This window comes from Ambystoma mexicanum, chromosome 9 (assembly GCF_040938575.1).
Source record: "Ambystoma mexicanum isolate Mex_15411 chromosome 9, UKY_AmexF1_1, whole genome shotgun sequence".
NCBI classification, from domain to species: Eukaryota; Metazoa; Chordata; class Amphibia; order Caudata; family Ambystomatidae; genus Ambystoma; species Ambystoma mexicanum.
Genome location: NC_090931.1, coordinates 1,046,631,407 through 1,046,653,288, shown reverse-complemented (window position 1 = coordinate 1,046,653,288; position 21,882 = coordinate 1,046,631,407). Strand labels below are relative to the sequence as shown.

At 43.7% G+C, this 21,882-nt stretch overlaps 1 protein-coding gene across 1 annotated transcript in view; it reads right to left on the bottom strand.

Annotated features, from left to right (window-relative positions):
- FAP (fibroblast activation protein alpha) overlaps nt 1–21,882 on the bottom strand; it is a 1,146,500-nt gene that overhangs the window by 400,451 nt on the left and 724,167 nt on the right. The window contains exon 19 of the mRNA XM_069616321.1: nt 1,845–1,914. Within this exon, the coding sequence (XP_069472422.1) occupies nt 1,845–1,914 (70 nt within the window). The remainder of the gene's footprint in view (nt 1–1,844; nt 1,915–21,882) is intronic.

The following is a 21,882-nucleotide window of genomic DNA, read 5'->3' as shown; positions in this document are numbered from 1 at the left end:
TCACTTCCATTGTATGTTTTAGTGATAATAATATCAAAACTTAGAATAACAATATACATTATTTTCCAATAATGGTTATCATTCCAAGATGGAGAGTCTGGTGCTTTACTAGTGTACTCTTTTCAAACACCTCTACAAGAAAGGGAAAGGGAACAAGGTACCTGAGTAGGGTTCCAGCCTGCTTTGCATAAAAACAAAGAGCATATTGGGAACATACAAATGGCCATATATCTTTGTATTTGCCAAATATATCTGCATTGAAATGGTTATATGCTGGAATTACTATGTGTATATTGCTAACCGGGTTTGGTTCCCAGGTCAGTTGTCACAACACTCACCCTAATTTTAAAGTATTTGGAAAACTGAACCAAATATACTGATTTGGATAAGCGCAGGACTCAGATGTTATGATAGACTGGTTGCAATATAACTCACTCCACTGAGTTCCAGGGCTGCCAAGGAGTAAACCTTTATCTGGGTTTCAGAGAATTATACATAGAGGAGGAAATGGATCTAGTAGGTATTGACATCAGAAGCCACTCTACATCATTATCATATAAATGATGACCTGCCTTGTTTCACTTGGTCTTGTCTATTCCAGCCTCTGTTTCGAAACTAGTTACCCGAATGGAAATTATTTTTCCCTATATTCTTCATGCTAACTCCACCCGAGACTGCCATCAAGTCAAGTACGCTCATGCTGGTCCTCTCCCCTGAAATCATGTTATGTTTTGTTAAAAGATATTTCTAAAGCACACGACTGCCAACAAGGCTTCTTGGGATCACCATAGAAATCAGTACAATGCTAGTGCACAATGACGTTGAGTTGCCTAGAATACTACCGTGCCTATTAATTAGAGAAACTCAAGAGCAAAATGGTATGATCAACGGCATTATCTTCCACAATTATCATAGAAAAACATATTTAATGAACTGATCCTGATTCACAAGCTCTTCGACAAACCAATTTCAAGAATATTTGGATCATGGACCACTCATTTAGAACCCATTATTAAATCCTCCCACAGATCAGTCATTGCTGTCATTCATGTTACGCCTGCCTACCAGCACTTCTCCCTCGCTACCTTCTGAACAATACCTACATTTCTCTTTATAAAATAAATATACATGGATACAGGGCTAGGTTTTTGTTCATGCTTACTTTTATTATAGCTCACAAACTGCAAAGTGAATTGCCTCTTGGCACTTTGCAGCAATGGGCGTAACAACGATTCCAGTGTTCCCATGAGTGAGCAGGCCATGAACTGACTGAGCAGCTTCTTAAAGGGCTGGTGAGGCCAAACTAGTGCTTGAATGTCCCCATGACCATTAAGAAGATCTTTTTTTTTTCAATGCAGATTGTCCGATTCATTGTTGGTGCAGATCTAGGCTGTGTTTGTGTCGTGCAGGAGCCCTTGTGGTCATAATTGGAGCAATAATTGGAATTTGGATTTCACACACACACACACACACACACACACAGGACAAGGCTGGCAGTTGAAGCCTCTAGCATGAGTCTAAATTTGAACTCGCAAACTACAAATCGCTTCTTTAAAGTTATGCCGAAAATATTAGAAACATATTCTGTTTGCTGCTGTTTAACTAATATATTCACATCCCCGTTACATGTAACTTGCCAGTTAAAAAATTCCAATGTGTCTACAGCTTTAAGACACAGTTTCGTTTTTAGGCAGTATTTTTCAAGTTTTATGAATATATAATGTTATGATTGTGTGAAATCAGCAGAATTGTAGTGGTAAAGAACTTTAGAATATGCATTCATGCAATGTCAAGAAATCATGCACAATCCCAAAAGAAGAGTAGAAGGTTATTGAATAACTTACACATAGATAAGGAGAGGGTATTTCTTGGATTTCTTAAAATTTGGCGGCAGTGTCATCTTATACCAGAAATCTAAAAGAAAATGGAAAATATGTCAAGTAAGGGAGATTTTCTTGACTAATGGAAATTTCATGCACAAGTCTCGCTTTTCAGGGATTCGAGCACAGATTTTATGGACTGTTGTTGGCAACTTGTGTCTTTTGAAAACAGGAAAGCATTAACAGGAGGTAAAATACCCTGTAGCATCATAGGGCTGAACATGAGATGGAGCAAGTGGATAGGAACAAGGGTTCTTCATCTTTCCAGGGGGGGGGGTATGACTAGTGGTAGTTAGAGATGATGGGGACATGTCCCAGACACAGAAATTGAGCTGATGACAGTCCCAGAAAAAGTAAAGCTCACAGGCTCAGAGTGGAATCACTTGTTTAAAGAGGTGCAGCTCCAAACGGACCAGTGCACAGACTCAGAAAGGGACAGCTCAAAGGCTTGAAACAGACTCTGCAGAGGGCACCCCACAGGATCAGGGGTGTGGGGTGCGTGAGGGGGCTGCAGTGTCAAAGGGACAGCACACAAAGTGGTAGCAAGAATATTACTTACAAGCTCTCAGAAGCAGCGTGTTTAAAATAACTGACAGATTAAAGGCGAAACCCACACTTTTTCTGTCTCAAAACAACTCTATAGTAGACTTGTATCACATACTGATGGCTCCGATTTTAAAAAGTAAAAGGCATTTGAGGAGCTGATAGAACCCAACATCAATAAGTGACTGTCGAAGTGGGAAAATATCTGTTCAGTGTTTTCCAAATGTCTTGCTGGTGGTGTTGCAGGTTCATTTTGAAGGGTGCTGATGGTTGTGGAGACGTCCCAGCATGCCCTGATCCAGGGAAGGAAAGTTACCCTGAGGAGCGTGAATCATTCGGATCAGGGCACAGATTGGCACCAGATCGTGGGATGATACGCTGGGTGCAGCTAGTCATAAGTATTTTAAACAAGTCCAATTCAAACATTCAAGTGTGTACTCTTGTGTCTCTGGTCCGGAAGGATAAGTATAGCCCCTGACCCCATTTGGCCAAAGGAAGGTCAGCCAACATGCGTGTCCCCTGAGAGAAATAAAGAAATAAAGACACAGACAGCAGGGTAAGGTAAATTAAACGTTTGTTTAATGTCTATGTGCTGTGTGTTTACATATCTCGTTGAACTATACCATCCAGCCCACCATGGAGCTGGATGTAATAAAGACATAAAAAAGGTTCAGGAATCCTCACCTACCAGACCGCATAACCCAGGAGTGACTCAGCATCAACCGTGGGCCCAGACTGCATGCACAGTTCAGCCCGGCACCCACGGGGCATGGTGAGCTGTCAACCCGCCCGGGAACCAAACCGCGTCAGCCCAAACCTCAAAACCCTGGGCTGCATGTGCAGGGAAGCCTTGGAAGAAGATTGGGTCTGTCCAGCAAGTGCTGCTTTTGCGAGTTGGCCTGGACTGGGTAGTGCATGTCAGTCCACTGCGGGCCAGACGGGGCATGCCCAGAAAGCCCTCCTGTGCTGTGCATTCCAGAGTGAAGTGGATTGCTGGCGCTGATGTCCACCCTATTGTGAAGTGAACTCCCAGATGGCTGTGTCCTTGAAGCCTGGGTGAAGAGCTTGAGAGTTTCTTTAGAGCGAGGGCCAGGCGCAGTGATTTAGTGATGACCCATAAGGGGGACGAGGCACCACCTGGAAAAAAAACAGTGTATGGGGCAGGCCAGCCCTTGAAAGCCAGCAGGAAGAGCCTAGTCTTGGCTCCATTATCCTCAACATGAATGTAAGAAAAGGCACTGTCCTGAGCTCTGGGCGTGCCTGACTGCAGCATTCACACCCTTTACATAGTGTATCTACTTTTAAATGAGTATATCTTAATGTGATTTGAAGTGTTATTTATGTATACATGCTATGTAGTCACTTAGGTTTATATAGTTTTATGTACAGCTACTTATGGGTTTATGTTAGTGTAGTGGAATGGATATTAGAAAAGGGGTATAGGTTATGTTAGTATATATAGGTTATGTTGGTATATGTAGATACCATGGCTTGAAGTAGAAAAGGGAAGCGGTGGCCCACCAGGGCTGTCCTTGGAAAGGGACCCCCCACTGGGTGGTGCCAGATAGGGAGTAGGGGCATGTTTCATCAGTCCCACCCTATGAGTCTACCTTTAACCACTCTGAGGGAGAGTGAGCTGATGGAGCATGACCCATATAGGGAGATCACAGCAGGTGTAGATCAGAGCTGATAGTCGTTATAGTTCTATGGATATTGTGTTTGGTATAAAATAAAAAAGGGGCCCCCATAGGGAGCCCTTAAAAATCCACCTTGGTGTCTGTGGCCATGGGTGAGAATAAGGTAAGAACTCAGGGCATAGCACATCTCCTGTTAATCTAACATGTTCTTTTTTTATTTCAGGTTGTGTAGTGCCCCTTCCTTTCCAGCTGGGCTGGAGGGTGGGGGTAGTACTAGTGGGTCCATTCCTGTCCTGGGGGAAAGGAAGGTGCACACTCTGCTCCAGATCAGAGCCAGAAAATGCCTCCAAAAGCAATGGGGCTTAAAGAAGTCAGGTTTCCAGTTTATTACTTTTGACTTGTTATCGCCTACTGAAATATAAAATACTGTTTTCCAGCGATCTCTGGAAACGGTACCCCACTACTCAACCTATAGGTTTCCACAACCATCTCATAGGATACATCTCATTCTACCATTGTAGATCTAGTACAGTAGTTTACTTTCCCAACCATGCATTTACACATTACGATTGCTCCTTTTCCATTCATCAGGAAGCAAAGTATTGCCTTACTTTATGAAGATGCAAACTAGAAGTAGACAAAGCCCTCTTAAAGCTGGGGTTCTGACACAAAAAGGTGGGTCAAGAAAAAATACAGTCACATTAAACATAGAACATGTACCCCACATGTCATTATAATCCCTAGTTTGAATTAGAGGTAGCCCAAGTCGATCCTGGCCCTAAAAAACTGCTGAGTATTATGCCCGGGGGATGGCATGCAAATTGTAAGTCAGGAAGCAATTTAAGCAGTCTCCTTGCCTCTTCTTACATAAATCAATGCCCTACCAACCACTACAGGGAGGGAAGGAGACCAGGCATATTGGCCCAGGGCTCAAGTCGAGGGTACACGCAGGGGGGCGGAGTCCACCCACTTTTTTCAGAGGGTGGATTCAGTACCCCCAGCTAAAAACAGAAACATTTAATGCCTTCTTTGAATTCATGAATTAAAGCAGAACTCAGGGACCAAACACTTCACCACTGCACTACACAACCAAATGAAAAATAAACAACTAAAGGTGAAATGTCCCATTTCGGTACTGCATGTTCCAGAGAAAACATTTGTATTTGTTTTTGAAGTTTAAAACATGAACCCCTTTTTAATGTTTTCAAAAAAACTATTAGAAGAAAATATCATTTCTTGGTTTTGTGTGTGTGTTGATTTTATAAAAGGAAAATGGCATTCGTCCTGTGCAATTTTGGTGGTTATGCAAAGCCAATTTAATGAAATGTGCATATTTCACGTTGATACGCTAATTTCTGGCAATGTCCCATCCCATTACTTTGTTGATGAGTCCCCCCACTTTTCTTTTGAGGACTTGACCCCTGCATATTGCATCAAACCCTTCTATCCTCTCCTCCTCCACACCTCTTCCCCACCCCTGCCTGTGCTTCTGACCTACAGGTACAACTGCAATCATATAAGTCTAGACCCCATGTAGTGTCGTATCCGGGAAGGACACCGTTAATGCAGCATGACGAGGAGACTTGTCGCGCTGAACTGGGGCCAATGAGAATGCGCAACTTTGCGCATGCGCATTAGGATTTTCCCGCATTTGTCAGCAGTGAGAAAAAGAAAGTGAATAAATGCAGACTACTTTCCCTTGTCTATGTGTCTCTCATTTTGGTACGAAGCTGCGCAGAGACATTTGGAGAGAGCACAGGCCCCATAAAATTTGGGACACAAAATCTAGTGACGAGGATGGGATATTTGCAAATCCTCACATGAGAAGAAAAAATAAATAAAATATTAATAGATAAAGCTGGTGAACACCATACCTTCCTGCAGAGGATGGTCTAAAGCCAACATGTCTGGGAGCGAAGACAGAGAAGGCCAGAGGCCGGTAAGTGAAACGTCCGAGGATCAGGTGCCCAGCGCAGCTGCGTTTTGCCAGCCAGACCCTTTTGACATGGGTGACCAGCAAATCCTGGGACAGCGGTTGGAAAGATGGCTGCGAAGGTTCAACGAGAAATACGACGAGAAAGCTCCAGATAAGTTTGCCAGGAGATTGCTCATCAACTTAGTGGGAGATGACGTTGAAGACATCATCCCTACATTCCCACATAAAAGGAATTTAAAGAGGCACTGTGTACATATTTTGACCCTCAGTGCAACGTAGACCCTGAGAGACATACATTCAACACAACATGTCAATGGATGCGTTTGCGCAAAATGGTGGCTCACTGTGACTTTCACAAATGTTCAAAGGAAAAAGCCATTAGACTGAGAATCATTGGAGGTTGCCTATCACCCACATTCAGGAAGAAATTACTCCACAAACCTCTTCCCCTTGCCACCATCTTGCAAGTGGTAAGGACCAAAGCGAGAGCTGATTCCCAGGCCACGCAGATCGAGACAAGCAAGAGACAGGGAAAAGAGCAGGCATGTTACATCAGTCAAGGAGGAAGAGGCACCAACTCTAGCAATACCCCGGCCAGAAGGTATAGCTCAATTGGAAAATGTTTAGGTGTGGTCTAACATTCCCACACAAGGAAGGCATGTGATGCCCTGCATTTGGAGAAAACTGTGCCAACTGTGGAAGGGAAATCACATGGCAAGAGTATGTAATGCACTACCACACTGGGTGCAAGGAAACATCAGCTATGTGGCCAAGACAGAATACAGTGCGCGGATGCCGGGGCCCAGAAGAGACATCCATGCAAGAAGAGATCTAGTCAGTCATGTCTGGCAAACAACCTGAAGGTCTCCATCATGCCCTGTAGTGCAGGAAAGAGGACCACATGAGTATGCGTATATGATGAATGATATGGTGACTGCCCCGTAAGGAGACATCAATATCCAAGTAGTTCAACACCCCATCAAGTTTGTCATTGACACAGAAGCCACAGTAAACATAATGTGCATCTCAGAATTTCGCAAAATGGCACATCTGCCCAAGTTGATACCATCAGAGTTGAAAGTCCAGTCCAAACCATGGAAAGTTCTTGATACATATAAGCTACAAAGGGCGACAAGGCATGGCAGAGTTGAATGTCTTCCAGGGAGACGTGCTGGGAAGTAATCTTATGGGAAGACGCAAGGCCCTTGAAATGAAAATTGCTGCAGTGATGTATACCATGCAACATGGAGTGTCAACAATGCAGCGATTTTTAGAATTGTTCAAAGGAATCAGATGTTTGAAAGGAGACCCAGTTAACCTTCACATTGATGGGTCAGTACCTCTGGTAACACAGCACCATCGATTAATACCCATTCACCTGCAACCACAGGCAGAGAAGTAGAGGAGATTGAATGCCTACTGAGAGAAGACATCATAGAACTTGCCTGCAGCCCCACCCCGTGGGTCTCCCATTTGGTGGCCGTGCCCAAGCAAGGATCATTTAATACAATTCAGCTGTGTGTGAACATGCATCAAGCCAATAAAGCAATCAAAAGAAAACGACACCCTTGTATGCATCTGGACAATATGATTATCATGAAAAATGGAGCAAGAATATTCACTAAGCATGATCTATACAAAGGGTACCACCAGATACTATTGGATGAACAATCACATTACATAAATACATTTGCAACTCGCAAGGGCTTATTTCGGTTTAAGAGATTAAGCTTCAGAATATCATCGGCTGCTGAAATCTTCTGGGTGAACATCTGGAGAGTAAGTAGACACATCAAGAACTGCTTCAATTTCTGTGACGATATTTTAGTTTTTGGTATGGCTGTCGAACAACACGATCAAATACTACATCAGGTGCGCCTGGTGCTCTCTCAAGCAGGGTTGACACTGAATGCTGAAAAGTGCATTTCACAGGAAGCACCTGAAGTTCTTTGGACATGTTTTCTCCTAAAATGGAATGAGGCCTGATCCCGGCAAAGTGACCGCAATTGCAGACATATCACTACCACACGATATAAGTGAAGTGAGGTAGTTTCTGGGTATGGCCAGTTACTGCAGCAAATACTTGAATGATTTTGCTATGGTCAGCATGCCTTTAAGAGAGCTCACCAAACAGGGAAAGGAATATCAGTGGGACTGATCGTGTCAAAAGAATTTCGCACAAATAAACAGAGGAATCGGATTGGATGAGTGCTTGGCCTACTTTGATCCAGCCAAGTGCACAGAACTAACGGTGGATGCTAGCCTGGTTGGTCTGGGTGGTTTCCTGGCCCAACTTAGACCGGAAGAGACAGCCCAAAAGCCATTGTCACCAATGCCTCCAAAGGTCTAACGGATGTCGAAAGAAAATACAACCAGAAAAGTAAGGGCTAACAGTCGTCTGGGCATGTGAGCACTTTCAAATATTCTTGCTGGGAAAGCCATTCACAGTGGTTACTGATCACCAAGCCGTAGTCACTATCTGTGGGAACCCTCATTGCAAAATGCCTCCCCTAATTGAGAGGTGGGGGCTAAGGCTGCAGGACTTTAACTTCACAATCATTCAGAAGCCAGGAAAAGAGTAGAATGCAGCAGACTTCATATCCCGGCATCCGCTTGGGAAACAAAGCAGAGACTTGTCCATGGCGGAGGAATACATACATTTTCTCTCCCAGCAGCGACCGCCAAAACCACTTACAAGGATGGTGAGAGATCACACCCTGAATAACAGAACATTGTAGAAAGTGAAAGAGCTCATAACAGCTCGCAGGTGGAGAGACAGTGATCTAGAGTACGCACAGGGAAATCAAGTGACCTAGAATCAAGACATGCAAGCATTCAGACATGTGAAGGATGAGCTGTCTGTAGCTGCAGAAGGATTGGTGATGCATGGCCGGCGCCTAATAATACCTATGGATCTCTGCCAACTGGTAGTCGTCTTGGCCCACGAAGGACATTGTGGCATGGTGGCCACTAAAATATAGATAAGAGACACCATGTGGTTCCCAGGAATTGATTCCACGGTGGAAAACATGGTTAAAAGATGCCACCTGTGTCAGTGCATGTCAAAGCCGTACAACCCAGAAGCACTCAGGATGTCAGAGTTGTCAGAAGCTCAGTGGACACATGTAGCAGTCAGTTACTTTGGACCATTTGGAAACAGAAAACACTGCATGTGGTGATAGATGAGTTCTCTCATTTCCCTCTTGTCTGAATGATCTCATCCACGGCAGCCAGCACTGTCATTCCTGAATAGTACAATATTTTCTCTCTCATCATGGGGCATTCCTGAAATACTGAAATCGGACAATCGACCACCATCCAGCAGTCTGAAATTTGCATAGTTTATGGCCTATATAGGTATAAGTCACCGAAAAATCACACCGCTATGGCCGCAAGCCAATGGAATGTTTGAAGTTCATGGGGAGTTTAAAGAAAGTGCTTCAACAAAATGAACTGAGCCAGATGTCATTAAATCAAGCGGTGTGCAACATGCTCCTGGACTACAGAAATTCCCCCATGGGACGACAGGAAGGTGCCCATCGGAGCGGGTGTTTCAAAGAAAATGTGACAATGAGACTTCCTCACAGAGAAGAGCCTGGGGAGAATGACTTCATGACACCATAGGCGCAGGATGCAGCCAAGAAATGTGAGATGAAAAGATATGCTGATGAGAAACCGAGATCAAGGTCTTCTACATTTCAAACAGGAAACAAGAATGAAAATAAGAGTCAAAGTGTGATCCGGTGCAATTAGCAATCACATAAATCAAGGGATCCATAGTGACTGCCCGGTCTCTGGGCAGGGTGATCACCCAGAATGTGTCAGAGTTCAAGCCCTATCACAAGGGAGAGAAGGAGCATGATGGGGAGGAAAACAGTTACTAAGGCGATGAAGATCGGTCAATAAATGATGATGCAGGCTCAACAGAGCCTGGTCCTGCTGTGGAGATGTTGGCAAGACCCAAACGATGTATCACAAGACATGTGAGGTTAATTGAAGAGATGTAAATAGAACTGTGAATACAGTGGTTTGTTTTGCCCGAGAGGGGAAGATGTCATGTCCGGGAACGACACAGTAAATGCAGCGTAACAAGGAGCCTCGTCACGTTCAACTCGGACCAATGAAAATGCATGACTTCGACCATGCGCATTAGGGTTTTGCTGCATTTGTCGACAGCAAGAAAAGGAAGAAAATTAATAAATGCAGGACCCTTTCTCTTGTCTGTGCGTCCCTCATTTTGGCGCAAAGCTGCTCAGCGACAGAGAGAGCACAGGCCCCATAAAAGGTGCAACACAGAACCCACCATGATAGTTATCCAGCAACGTGCAACTTATACAGATGCTACCACTGATGGCATGTGTCCATATGAGCAGTGCATGGTGGGGGCATGAGTTATGGCTGCAAAGCATTCTATGACTGGTGAACGTCAATGGTTTTGAGATTTTTGCTTTATAACAATAACATCCCTTCACCTACAGTTTTTCAATGAATTTGCCATACTCGAGAGTATTCTCGTGACTAAACAATTGTATCTTATCTACTGTCATTCCCTGTAGGAGATGTACAAAGGATTTTGGCAATGGGTCACCCTGCTCTTTATTTAGCAAGTGTTTAATCCTCACCAAGAAACTGCTCCACAGATCAGGTTTGATTTCAAACCATTTATTTGTTTTGTTTAAATATTACTACACCCTTGGGAGAGGCCCTCTGATAACACGTGTTTCGGCACACCTAGTCAAATCAAGGCATTCCTTTTAACAATCTTTTGCATTGCATGTGTGCATGTTGCTCTTTCTCGTGTTGTTTGCTGCAAGTTTTACGGGTCAATCCCCACCTCAAGCATCTAGTACCTCGTGTCGCGTCAGCCCTCCGGATTACTCTTTATTTAATTTGTAAAAGCTACCGGACGGATTTCCATCAAGCCCAAAAAAGAAACTATGCTTGCTTTCTACTGCTCCCAAAACAAATAAAAACATTTACACATGTTTTGGACAATGTCATATTCATGCAATGGATGAAAGGTTACTAGCCATTCATTTTTGCAAAAACTGTTTTTCATAGGCTTCACCTTAATTGTTGAATGTGTGACTTGTTTCCTGAAATGGCTCATTCTACTATCGCATTTCAGATAGAAGTGTTTTTTTTTCTTGCATATTAAACCCACCATAGCATTGCTCCAATCGCATAACACATTTCTCCAATCAGAAGAATGTCTGGCTATATCACACCAATGATCCCTAGTGAGGGTGAGAACTTATATGTGATTCCCTGCACCCTTGAGAGCTGGCTGTCTTGAGTTGGTAAACCTATGCATAATTGTCCCTTAAGACTCTAAGACACTTTTCTGGCACAACAAGCATGCATTTCAATTAATTTACATACACACAATGCATTTTCTTAGTGGTTCTGAACTGACAGCGAACGTCCTGAAAGGAATTTGGGAGGCACCCTGGCATGTGTGACTTGTTAGGTGAAATGGCCTATTATACTCTCTCTCTATATATATATTTATATATTAAAGGGTCTGCGGTAGAGACACTGTAGTTATGATTAAGTTGCTCAACCCATAGGAAAAGCAGTTTTTGGGTGGCTTATAACTTTGGCGATGTGCGACAAATGCTCACGACACTTTGCAAAGAAGGTATACAGCCACCATTGAATTATGTCACTAAGTTTTGTGTAATTTCTTTATGGGGGAAGTTATAGGAGGGGTCCCCAACTTTTGAAATCTGGATACACATGAATGTAAATTGTGTTTGCCCCTGGCTACAGCCCAAACTGCTGGACGAATGTGCTCCGAATTTGCAGGCATACCGACGGCCTGGTCCCGAAAGCGTGCTTTTGCAAATTGATGTTAATCAGTCGAGTAGATTTGTTTTAAAATGTCCTAAATGTAGGTCAATAAAATTGGTGATATCTCTGTCAGGTCTGCAGACTCACTTCCTGATTCAGTGTCCATAAACGTGTCCTAGCCAAGCAGGGAGCCGCGTAATATTTGCGGACATCGTATGCACCCGCTGATTGGTCCATGAAAAATGGGAGGTGTGTGAAAAATTGGAAACGGATGCCATGTTGGATATGCGAACAGCGCCTGTAGTCCGCAAACATTGCGGTAAAACAATATTAAAAAAACGCAGCATTACACTTATCAAACAAATTAAACAATCTCTGGAGAGATAAGGATGGGATATGTCCAGAAAAAGCCTAACATTTGGTGTTATTTTCTTCTCAGATGTTCAGGGGCATTGCTGTGAAGTTTGCAAATTTGAGAAATGTTCAAGGACCTCTATGCATTAAAGGGTCAGTGAAGAGCAGTAATTATGTGGTCCACAACTTTGGTGCCATTCAATGAACCTGCACGAAATGTTGTAATACATCTACAGATGATGCCATATGTGATGTCATCTTTGATGTCCTGCATGCTAGACTTAGCAGTGCATGGCGGTGGCGCGAGATATGGTTGCAAAGTTTAATATAACTGGCAAATTTCTTTTGTTTTTCGATTTTAGATTTCAACCATAATGTCCCTTAAACAAAGTTTGTTCAATTAATTTCAGAGGTTTTTATAAGTGAAACTTAACCACAACGACCCTTTAACAACGTTTTTTCAGTGAAAATATATATATATATATATATATATATATATATATATATATATATATATATATATATATATATATATATATATATATATTTATACATTGCAAAATCAACTACGCATACTAAACTAAAATATGTTACAATGCACAAACAGTGTGAGCACCAGAGTGTAAACGAAGCACTGTATTTTGTAAACAAAACTCCAGACGTCCCTCCTTTAAACTCTGAGGTAAATGTGATTGAATGCGTGGCTAGAGATGTCTTTAAAATTGCTTCAAGCTGTCTATAAAGAATGACAAAATGAATGTGCGCTTTCAAAATAGCCTGTTAGATGAAAACCTCAAAATTAGATGTTGCTTCACGAAATCATTCCTACCGCTGAATAAACACAAACAGGAACTTCAAACAAACTAGGCAAAAGGAGACGATACAATGCACCTTTGGAAAAACACACCCACACACAACATTTAACTTAGAGGTTGCCAAGCATAGCATCAGACTTTCTCGAAAGCTATGTATTTCAGGTTTTATTTAGGGCAAACATAGCCATGAAGCATCAATTGCACTTTGATTTTAAACTGTTTTGCCCAGTAGGGCTGGCAAGGAGGGCAAAGGAGCAATTACCCTCCCACCCAGTCTGGCTGGGCTGTTCCCTCATGGGCTGGAACTCCAAAATTAAAAAAAAAAGATGTGAAAAAGATGAAATCCTTCAGAATCTAGCCTGCCACAAATAAACCGAGTGCTGTAAAGCCTGCTCGGATTCTGTGTAGATGTGGCGAGGCATTCTGCGTCTTTATTTCAGCAATGTTGTAGATGTGCCTGGGTGACCCCCACGCATGGGCCTCCACAGTGAGTGAGAGGAGTCTACGCTGCATCGGCATGCTCATATTGCCCAGTGGTAATGTGCGCATTTAAAAAACAGATTCTGGGACCTTGAATAGTGATGTTGGCACCACTGCTCCCCAAACACAATTGATCTGTTACAATCCACAGCAACCTATAACAACACCTACATGCCCACAAAGTAAGGGTCCATATCTCATCAGAGTTTATTCTTGGTTTGATTCTGTATAAATGCTTCCCCTATGTTCAAGTTAATGACTTGATCGCCAGAGTGTTCACACATATAGAGTTCAATGCCACCCTGAATAGCACCCATGAATGTTACTTACATAGTGATTATCAAAATGGCTGTTGGACTGTTTGTGGTACTTACTTTTGGAGAAATTTGAAAAACAAACATAGAAAGATGTAATATTCAGGTATTAATTATCAGACGACTACGAACGAAGGTGGTCTTTCAGAGATGGGCAGATGTTTTAATGACGCTGAAGAAAGTTACCAGCTACGCCGGTGGTATTTCTTAAAATCCACCCTACTCAGTGTTTACTGCCAGCACAATTGCTATTTCTGGAATACCTCCAGTGCTATTTTAGAAATACCACCTCTGATGAGGGTAATGTGAAAGGTTTTTTAACATTTATTTCAGCCATTTTTAGCATCAATGTGAAGTAAGAAATTGATTAAGTTCAGTAGTGGCTCAAATCACTACTGTTGATTTTCTTTATGCACAAAAGCGTACATTCTGGCCCTCTTAATCATTATTTGGGTAAGGCGGTGAGAGGAGGCAATCAGAGATGCCCATCTTTTTTACCCCCTCAACATGACCCTTTGTAAAATCTTTTTTCACTCTACTGAAGAGAAGCTCCTGTGCTTCCATTTTGTACAGAAAGATTTTTAAAATGTGGGGCCAGTTTGGATTTTTTACCTTCACCTTCAAGGTGGAGGTAGAAGTATGTGGGTTTTCTGTAAGAAGTCCACCTAAAATACCACCCTTGGTATTTCAATGGTCTACCATTAATGGTATTTGATCAAACCCTGAATAGAATGGACAGTAAAATAAACAGTATATTGCAGGAAATTGACAATTTTACTGTTACCACCCAACTCTGAATGACCCTCTAAGTCTGGGATCATTTTCCTTGGTCTTGTCCAGAACACTCTTCTCGTGTGACCAACAAAAGACACGCATGGCAATAAACACCAGATTTAGATACATAGATACAAAGTCACATAAACACAGATACATCCTTCCACCTTCACACTGTCACAAATAGACTCAAACACAAACACTCCACCTTATTTGAAAACAAACACATATATATAAGATTATATATATAATGGGCTTCTCTTGCTCCCTCACCATCACCAGGTCCAAGAAGTATTCCCCTTGCAGTTCTCTCTGCTTCCATGAGTTGAAATAAGCAGCTGACTTTGGAAGAAAGAGCAACTTGGCAGCAAAAGAAAAATAATCCACGGCCCCTCTCCGTCTTTTCCTCTGCATTGTTCAAGTACAGACCCAATAGCCACAATTACTAGCAAGACCCCAACCAAGGTTTCTTGTAATGTCTGGCAGAGGCTGACCGGCAAATCAAGCTTGTCTACTATCTAACTGTAAGCCAGGGCAATGGAAGTAGCAAGAGGCAATGGCCATAGTGGCAAGGAATTGGTGACTGAGCAATGTGGGCAAGGGAAGGAGATGCGTGCAAGGTAAGGGGACTGAGGTAATAGCTAAAGGATTGAGTAAAAGGTGAACAAAGGTCTGAAAGTTAATTGTAGTGATGAGCGGGCTTTGAGAATGTGATGCAAGGGAAGGACACCAGAGGATGATGGGTAAGGAAAATAGGTTAAATGAGACAACGGTACACATAGGGAATGGCAGGTTGACTGTTGCTGAGATCTTTGTCTGACCTTCATGTCACTGCACGCAATTGTGGGACTGGTTTGACCCCCTTTTCCTTTTTCTGACTAGGTAATGCATGCTTGCTTTAGGAACGTATTATTTTAATTACTACTTTCCTTATATTCTTTCAGGTTGCTTTTTTATGTGATGTGACTTGGTGATTTCAAAGTACACACAATTGTGCAGACTAAGATTATAATTCTAGTAAATCTTCATTATAATTATAATCTTAGTCTGTTGCTCAGATGTATTTGCCTCAGTAGACAGATGATAATTAGGCTTCCCACATGTAGATACAATGGTGCTTTGCAAACCAAATGTAGTCAACAGTGTACTCGTTTAGCCCTTGAATAACAACTTTAAAGAAAGCATTTTTTTCTAATAGATAGAAAAGGAGAAGATATGATATGATATGATATGATATGATTGTTTTATTGATATTGTGCCCATACACAAGTGTTTCTGGGCGCAACTGGACAAGGGAGGGGTACAAGGGAGGGTAGAAAAAAAAAACAATAAAAGCAAAAAATGATCTTACTAGTCCCAGTGACATTTAGAACGTACAAGTGCAGGGGAGAGGGAAAAGGGGGAAATGCAAGGGGAGGGGAGGAATGGAAAATGTAGAAAGCAGATATTTAAATGATAAATAACACTATAAAAGTGCATTTGTCAAGTGCCAATATAAGTGCAGACATGAGTGTCAGATAAGTGCCAGTAAAGGGACTGTAGGGTTGCAGATACAGACCCAGTGCAAAGGGTGCCAAGAGGCAGTGAAGGTAAGCAGACGGGAGGGCAGGGATCTGGGCCTGGGTACCAAGAGTAGACCAGAAGCTCAAGGACAGAGAAGGGCAGATCAGTGGGGAGGGCAAGAGAGAAGGCAGAAGCAAAGAGGCAGGTCGAGAGGTGGTTCCAGAACCAAAGCTGGTTCTCCCCGAGTTTCAGAGAGGCAGGGAGGCTATTCCAGAGGGAGGCCCTAGCAAGAGAAAGAGACCTACTACCAACTTGTTGCTTGGAGAAGCAACTGACTCTGAGGGAGTTGGAGGTGGAGGAGTGAAGGGCTTGAGTAGTAAAGTATTTCAGGAGGGAGAGCTGAAGGTATTGTGGATCAAGGCCCCAGAAGGCTTTGTGGACAATTCAGAGGGTCTTGAATTTAATCCTTACAGCCACTGAGAGCCAATGGTGATATTTCAGGGCAGGAGAAATACGATTCATGGGCTTAAGGCCAAGGACAAGACTTGCAGTCCTGTTGTGGATGAGTTCCAGAGTGTGGAAAGTGGAGGTAGGAAGATTTACAAAGAGGCTGTTGCGATAGTCCAGTCTGGAGAGAACCAGTGCTCTAGAGGCAGGGAGCTTCGGAGGGAAGAAGAGGAAAGGAAGAATACCCCTGAGGAGGTACAGTTGGTAGCTTGATTTCTTAGAGACGTCAGAGATGTGTGGAGAGAAGGAGAGCATGGAATCAAAGATGACCCTAAGGTTCTTAGCCTAGCAAGTGGGAGCAGGAAGGGGGCCAAGGGAGGCCGGCCAGAGAGTGGTAGGAAAGGAAGGTGCAGGAGTGCCAATGAGAAGGAACTCTGTCTTGCTGGCATTAAGGCAGAGGTCATTGGCCGCACACCACTCCAGGATCCAGGACAGAGATGAGAGATGGAGAGGAGGTGGCTGAGGGGAGCCTGAAAACAAGCTGAGTGTCATCCGCATAGCACAGAAATTTGGAACTGAGAGCTGCTATGTGGTAGGCAAGGGGTGCCAGGAATTGGTTGAAGAGCCAGGGAGAGAGGTTAGACCACTGAGGAACACCACAAGTGGAGAGAGAGACAGAGGAAAGGAAGGTACCGAGTTGGACCTAGGTGTGTTGGTCAGAGAGGAAGGAGATCAGCCAGGCCACGGTCTGATCAGTGATACCCAGGTTATCACGAAGGCGGTTGAGCAGGATGACATGGCTGACAGTGTCAAAGGAAGAAGAGAGGTCAAGTAGGATGAGGACAGAGATGAGATTAGAATCAAGGTTGGAGAGCAGGTCTTCACAGATGTTCAAGAGAGCAGTTTCCATGCTCCTGGCAGCTCTGAAACTAGACTGATGGTCATGAAGGCAGCCAACATGGTCGGTGTGGAGGTTAAGCTGGGAGATGGCCAGCTTTTCCAGGAGTTTGCTCAGGAAAGGGGTGATAGAGATCAAACGGTTGTTAGCCGGTAGGGAGGGGTCGGCTGAAGGCTTCATGAGAAGAGGGTGCACAAGTGAGGGAGGGGAGGGCTCTAGTGGTGAAGGAATGGTTGCAGAAATCGTCCAGAGCTGGAGCGAGGGTCTCTATATGGTCCTTTATGGTTTTTGAAGAGCAGGGAAGAATCTGTTTTGACAAGACTTTCACAGATCGGACTTGTCTAGAAATCTCGTCAGGGGAGAACAGAGTAAAGGAAGAGAAACGGGCAGAGTTGGTTGTGGAGGGGGCAGAGTTAGCAGAGAGAGAAGCAGGAAGAGGAGGTGAGGAAGAGAGAGTGAACAGGATGTCCTGAGTTTTTGTGGTGAAGTGAGAAGCCAGGTAAGTGCACAGGGCCTGGGAAGGGACGGGGGAGGTGGAGACTACAGCAGGATTGGCCATCTCCTTACAGATTTTAAAGAGTTCGGCTGAGTTGTTAGATGACGCAGAGACGTGGGCTTGGATGTGGGCTCTCTTCTTAGTTCGGAAAGAGAGCCGGTAATGTCAGATGGCAGGCACGTTTGTCAGAGGATGCACATGAAGCCCGCCATTTCCTCTCAGCAACCCTACAGTTGCATTTCAGGGTGACGAGGTCAGAGTCGAACCAAGAATTGCACTTGGCTTTAGGCTTCAGGAGAATCCACATGACAGGGGCAAGAACATTGAGAGTGTCAGAGATAGCAGATTGGAGCTTTGAGAGGGAAGTGTCAGGATGAGAGACTGCCGGAGGTGTAGGAGGGGAGAAAAAGTGGCAGCAAAAGCCACAGCTCACACACGCTTCATGGGTCGGATGACTGAGAAGGTAGGTGGCAGTGCATGAGCTCTTGTGGTCTGTGGGTAGAGAAGGAGAGATGGGAGAAGAGAAGAAAGTGATCACTCCAGGAGAGAGGAGTGCTGAGAGGGTTTGAGAGGGGAAGGTTTTAGGAGATGAGAACATTGAGAGGGTGCGCTGCAGATTGAGTCAGGCCAGAGGGAAGAATAGAGAGATAGTGGGAGTCGCATAGGTAGGGAAAGAGTTGAGAGGAAGGACAGGAAGTATCCAGATGGATTTTGAGGTCGCCAATGAGAAGGAATTGAGTGGGCAAGCCCAGGAAGGAGAAGGAGAGATCCGCCCACTCAGACAGGTAGGAGGTGATCTGACCTGGTTGGCGGTAGATAGTAGCCACTGTGAGAGAGTGGCCAGGAGAGAGGGAAAGTCTACAGGTCAGACATTCAAAGGAGGAGTAGGTCTGAGTGGGTATGATAGAGGTATGAATCCACTCCGGGAAGATCAAGGCTACACCCCTGCCGATGCGGCTGGCTCTAGGCACAGAGTGGATCTTTTAGCCATCGGGGAGTAGAGGGTCAAAACTCGTAACAGGGCCAGCTGTGAACCATGTCTCAGTGAGAGTCTGTCTGGTGGAAGTGCTGGTGTAGGTGTCAGTGATAGGTAGACCAGGATATCCTATTTGAACTTCTTCCTACCAGACTTAGTGAGAAAGGAAGGATAATCAATAGAGAAACAGTTGGAGAAGATAGGAGAGACAGAAAGCACCATAATAGCGGAGGGGGGGAGTGCAAACAGAGGAGGGAGGACCTGGTAGGAAAGGCAGGCAGGTAAAAACACCTTGGTCACAGGGCACAACTAAAAATTTTAAAAAATCAGGCAGGCAGGTACAAATTACAGTGGTCACTGGGTACAACTAAATTTAAAAATCAAGCAGGCAGGTAAAAACACAGTGGTCCCTGGGCACAACTAAATGTAAAAATCAAGCAGGCAGGTAAAAACACAGTGGTCCCTGGGCACAACTAAATTTAAAAATCAAGCAGGCAGGTAAAAACACAGTGGTCCCTGATTTGGTCAATGCGCATTGACCCATAGTGACCCATAGTGCATCGATAAAGAATTGCTTTGGCACAGTTTCCCCTGTATGGAATGGATTCCATGTTTTTGTGCACCACTCGTTCCGGAGGGTTTCCAAAATGGCCGCCATATAAAATACCTGCGGGGTCCTAGCAACAGCGTTACCAATGCTAACGTTCTGCAGCCAGGCCCCCGCAGTCTTGTCTGACTCAGCAGCGCGAGGAGTTTCATCACTAACATCGCTACAGTGTGGCTGTACACCCTGCAGCCTGTAGAGGTAACCCTGCCACCATTGGTATATCCCCTCCTTGAATCCTGGGAGATAGGTTCTCCCCTGTTTCAACACTCACACTGAATTTTATTTATTTATTTTTCCCATAGCCGTTCAAGCCGTGGTTGTTCGCTGTGACGCCACCGTGGATCTGGCTTTTCAATCTAGATACCTTCAGCGAGAGGTAAGACACTCCGCATGCATGTATTTTTTCATGCTGAGCGGACCTGATAGCGAAGGGACATGATTAATATCCATTTCCCTTTGTCCTCTTTGTCTTTTTTCTGTCTCTTGTGTCAGGAATACACAGAGACAAGCCCATGTGGCGTACGCATCGCTAGTACTTTGCCTGTGAAATTTATTTACCATAGGTAAGCTGTGTGTTTTTCAATACCTTGTTGACCACATTTAGTCAGTTAAAATAATTTCTTTGCTCAGACACCTCCCTGACTGTAGTCTCCCTTCCCTGCAGCACAGACGTCATTCTACACAGAACTCCGTCCTGATGAAGGCCGTGTTGACGATTAGGCACATCTAGCCCACCGAAAAAATGGCTGAAACACCTGGTGTAGACTCACTACTCCCCTAATTTACAGCATATTTATGATGTTTACACAAGCAAAATGATTTTTGTTTTCTTTACAATGGTTCTATATGTTTTTATATTGTCTTGTTGAATATGTACACGCAATTATGTGAATCCCTTGACAAATCCTAATAGATTTTGGGGTCTGTTACACACACACTATTTGGAGTTTGTTCCAAAAATGTTTTGGCACTGTGTGTGATAAATGTATCTTGTTGCCTGTTGTTCTGTCTCAGCAAACCATTTTGATGTCTTTCTTGAATTGTTTATTCATATTCTGATTCACACAGCGTTATATAAAAAAGTGAGATTTATCTCTATAATAGAAGAGTGATTCCTTCTTTTTAAATGCAGAGGTCTACAATCCTTTGGGAGTGTCTGTTATGAGCATAGTGTCTTTTGAACCTATTAATTTGTATATTTTGTTTCTAGTCAACCCTCCTGGGTAGAATAGGTTCCATACCAGGAGCCCAACTTGTTGTTTCTAGTCTGTACAGCCCGTGGCTGTGGGCAACCGACTGACCCCTAATAAGGTCTATAGTAAGCTGCAGTAAGCTTTTTTTCTTTTCCTTTTTTCATCCATGGAGAACGTCAATGTGGTCTCGTATACCGATGACTATTTTAAACAACTGCTAGGCAACACCGCCACATTACGTAACGAGGAGGGTGTGCTTACGAGAGGTTTGAAAGATGATCAATTAGAAATTTTCAACCAAAAGAAAAAAAGAATAATTCGAACAAAGTTGCATGGCAAGTTCATGCTCAAATACCTGAGGACCTCCAGGTACGCAATATCCCGAGGGTTTTTACAGACAACCCTAAGTTCACGAAAAACTTCAGTGGGGTGGGAAATAAATGTAGTCGTGACTGGTTGATTTTGGTCATAGACACGGCAAAAGAGGAATGTGATAAGCAAGGTGCTGAATTAACCAAGTTGGAAAAAAAGTTTCTTGAAGATAAATCGATCCAAGACGCAAAGGTTAAGCTGGAAAAATTGGAGTTGGAAATTACCAAATTCAAAAACCTAACACTGGACAGGAAGGTCGACAAGTTCAAAAAAGACTTAGCAAATTATTCAGAAGAAAAAACTTATCCTTTCTTAAGACCCACATACTACACAGATCTACAAGCAAGCCAAAACTTCAATCGGAGAAATAGATCAGTCAATTTTGCAGGGACATCTTCCAGTGGAAGTGGAAGTACCTCAAGCCTACCGGGAGCTGCAGGACAACAGCTACCACAACCTTTTTTTCCCAAGGGCGGACAAAGAGGAAGACCCAGGAGGCGCCCGACGCAATCAGGGCAGCGGATGAGAACGCGCCAGTGGTACCAAAACCAGGGACAGAACCAGGGATACCAGTCTTTGTCTTATCCTCTCGTGATATGACCTCACCAGAATTAAGGCTCCTCGGAAAGGGCTTATCCTTCGTCCCGGCCCAAAGGGCACGACCTTTCGAAATTGAGTTAGAACTACGGAAATTCATCAGGAATGTACGTTTGAAACTTTTTTTGAAATTTACTTACTGTCTTGCAGAGAGGCTGAACAACAACTACCACCGAGCAAGTCAGACAACACCACAGGTCTAAAAGAACAATCTAAGTTTTATCCTCCACCGGGTTCTACCCCAAGGGAAATTATAACTTTCGAGAA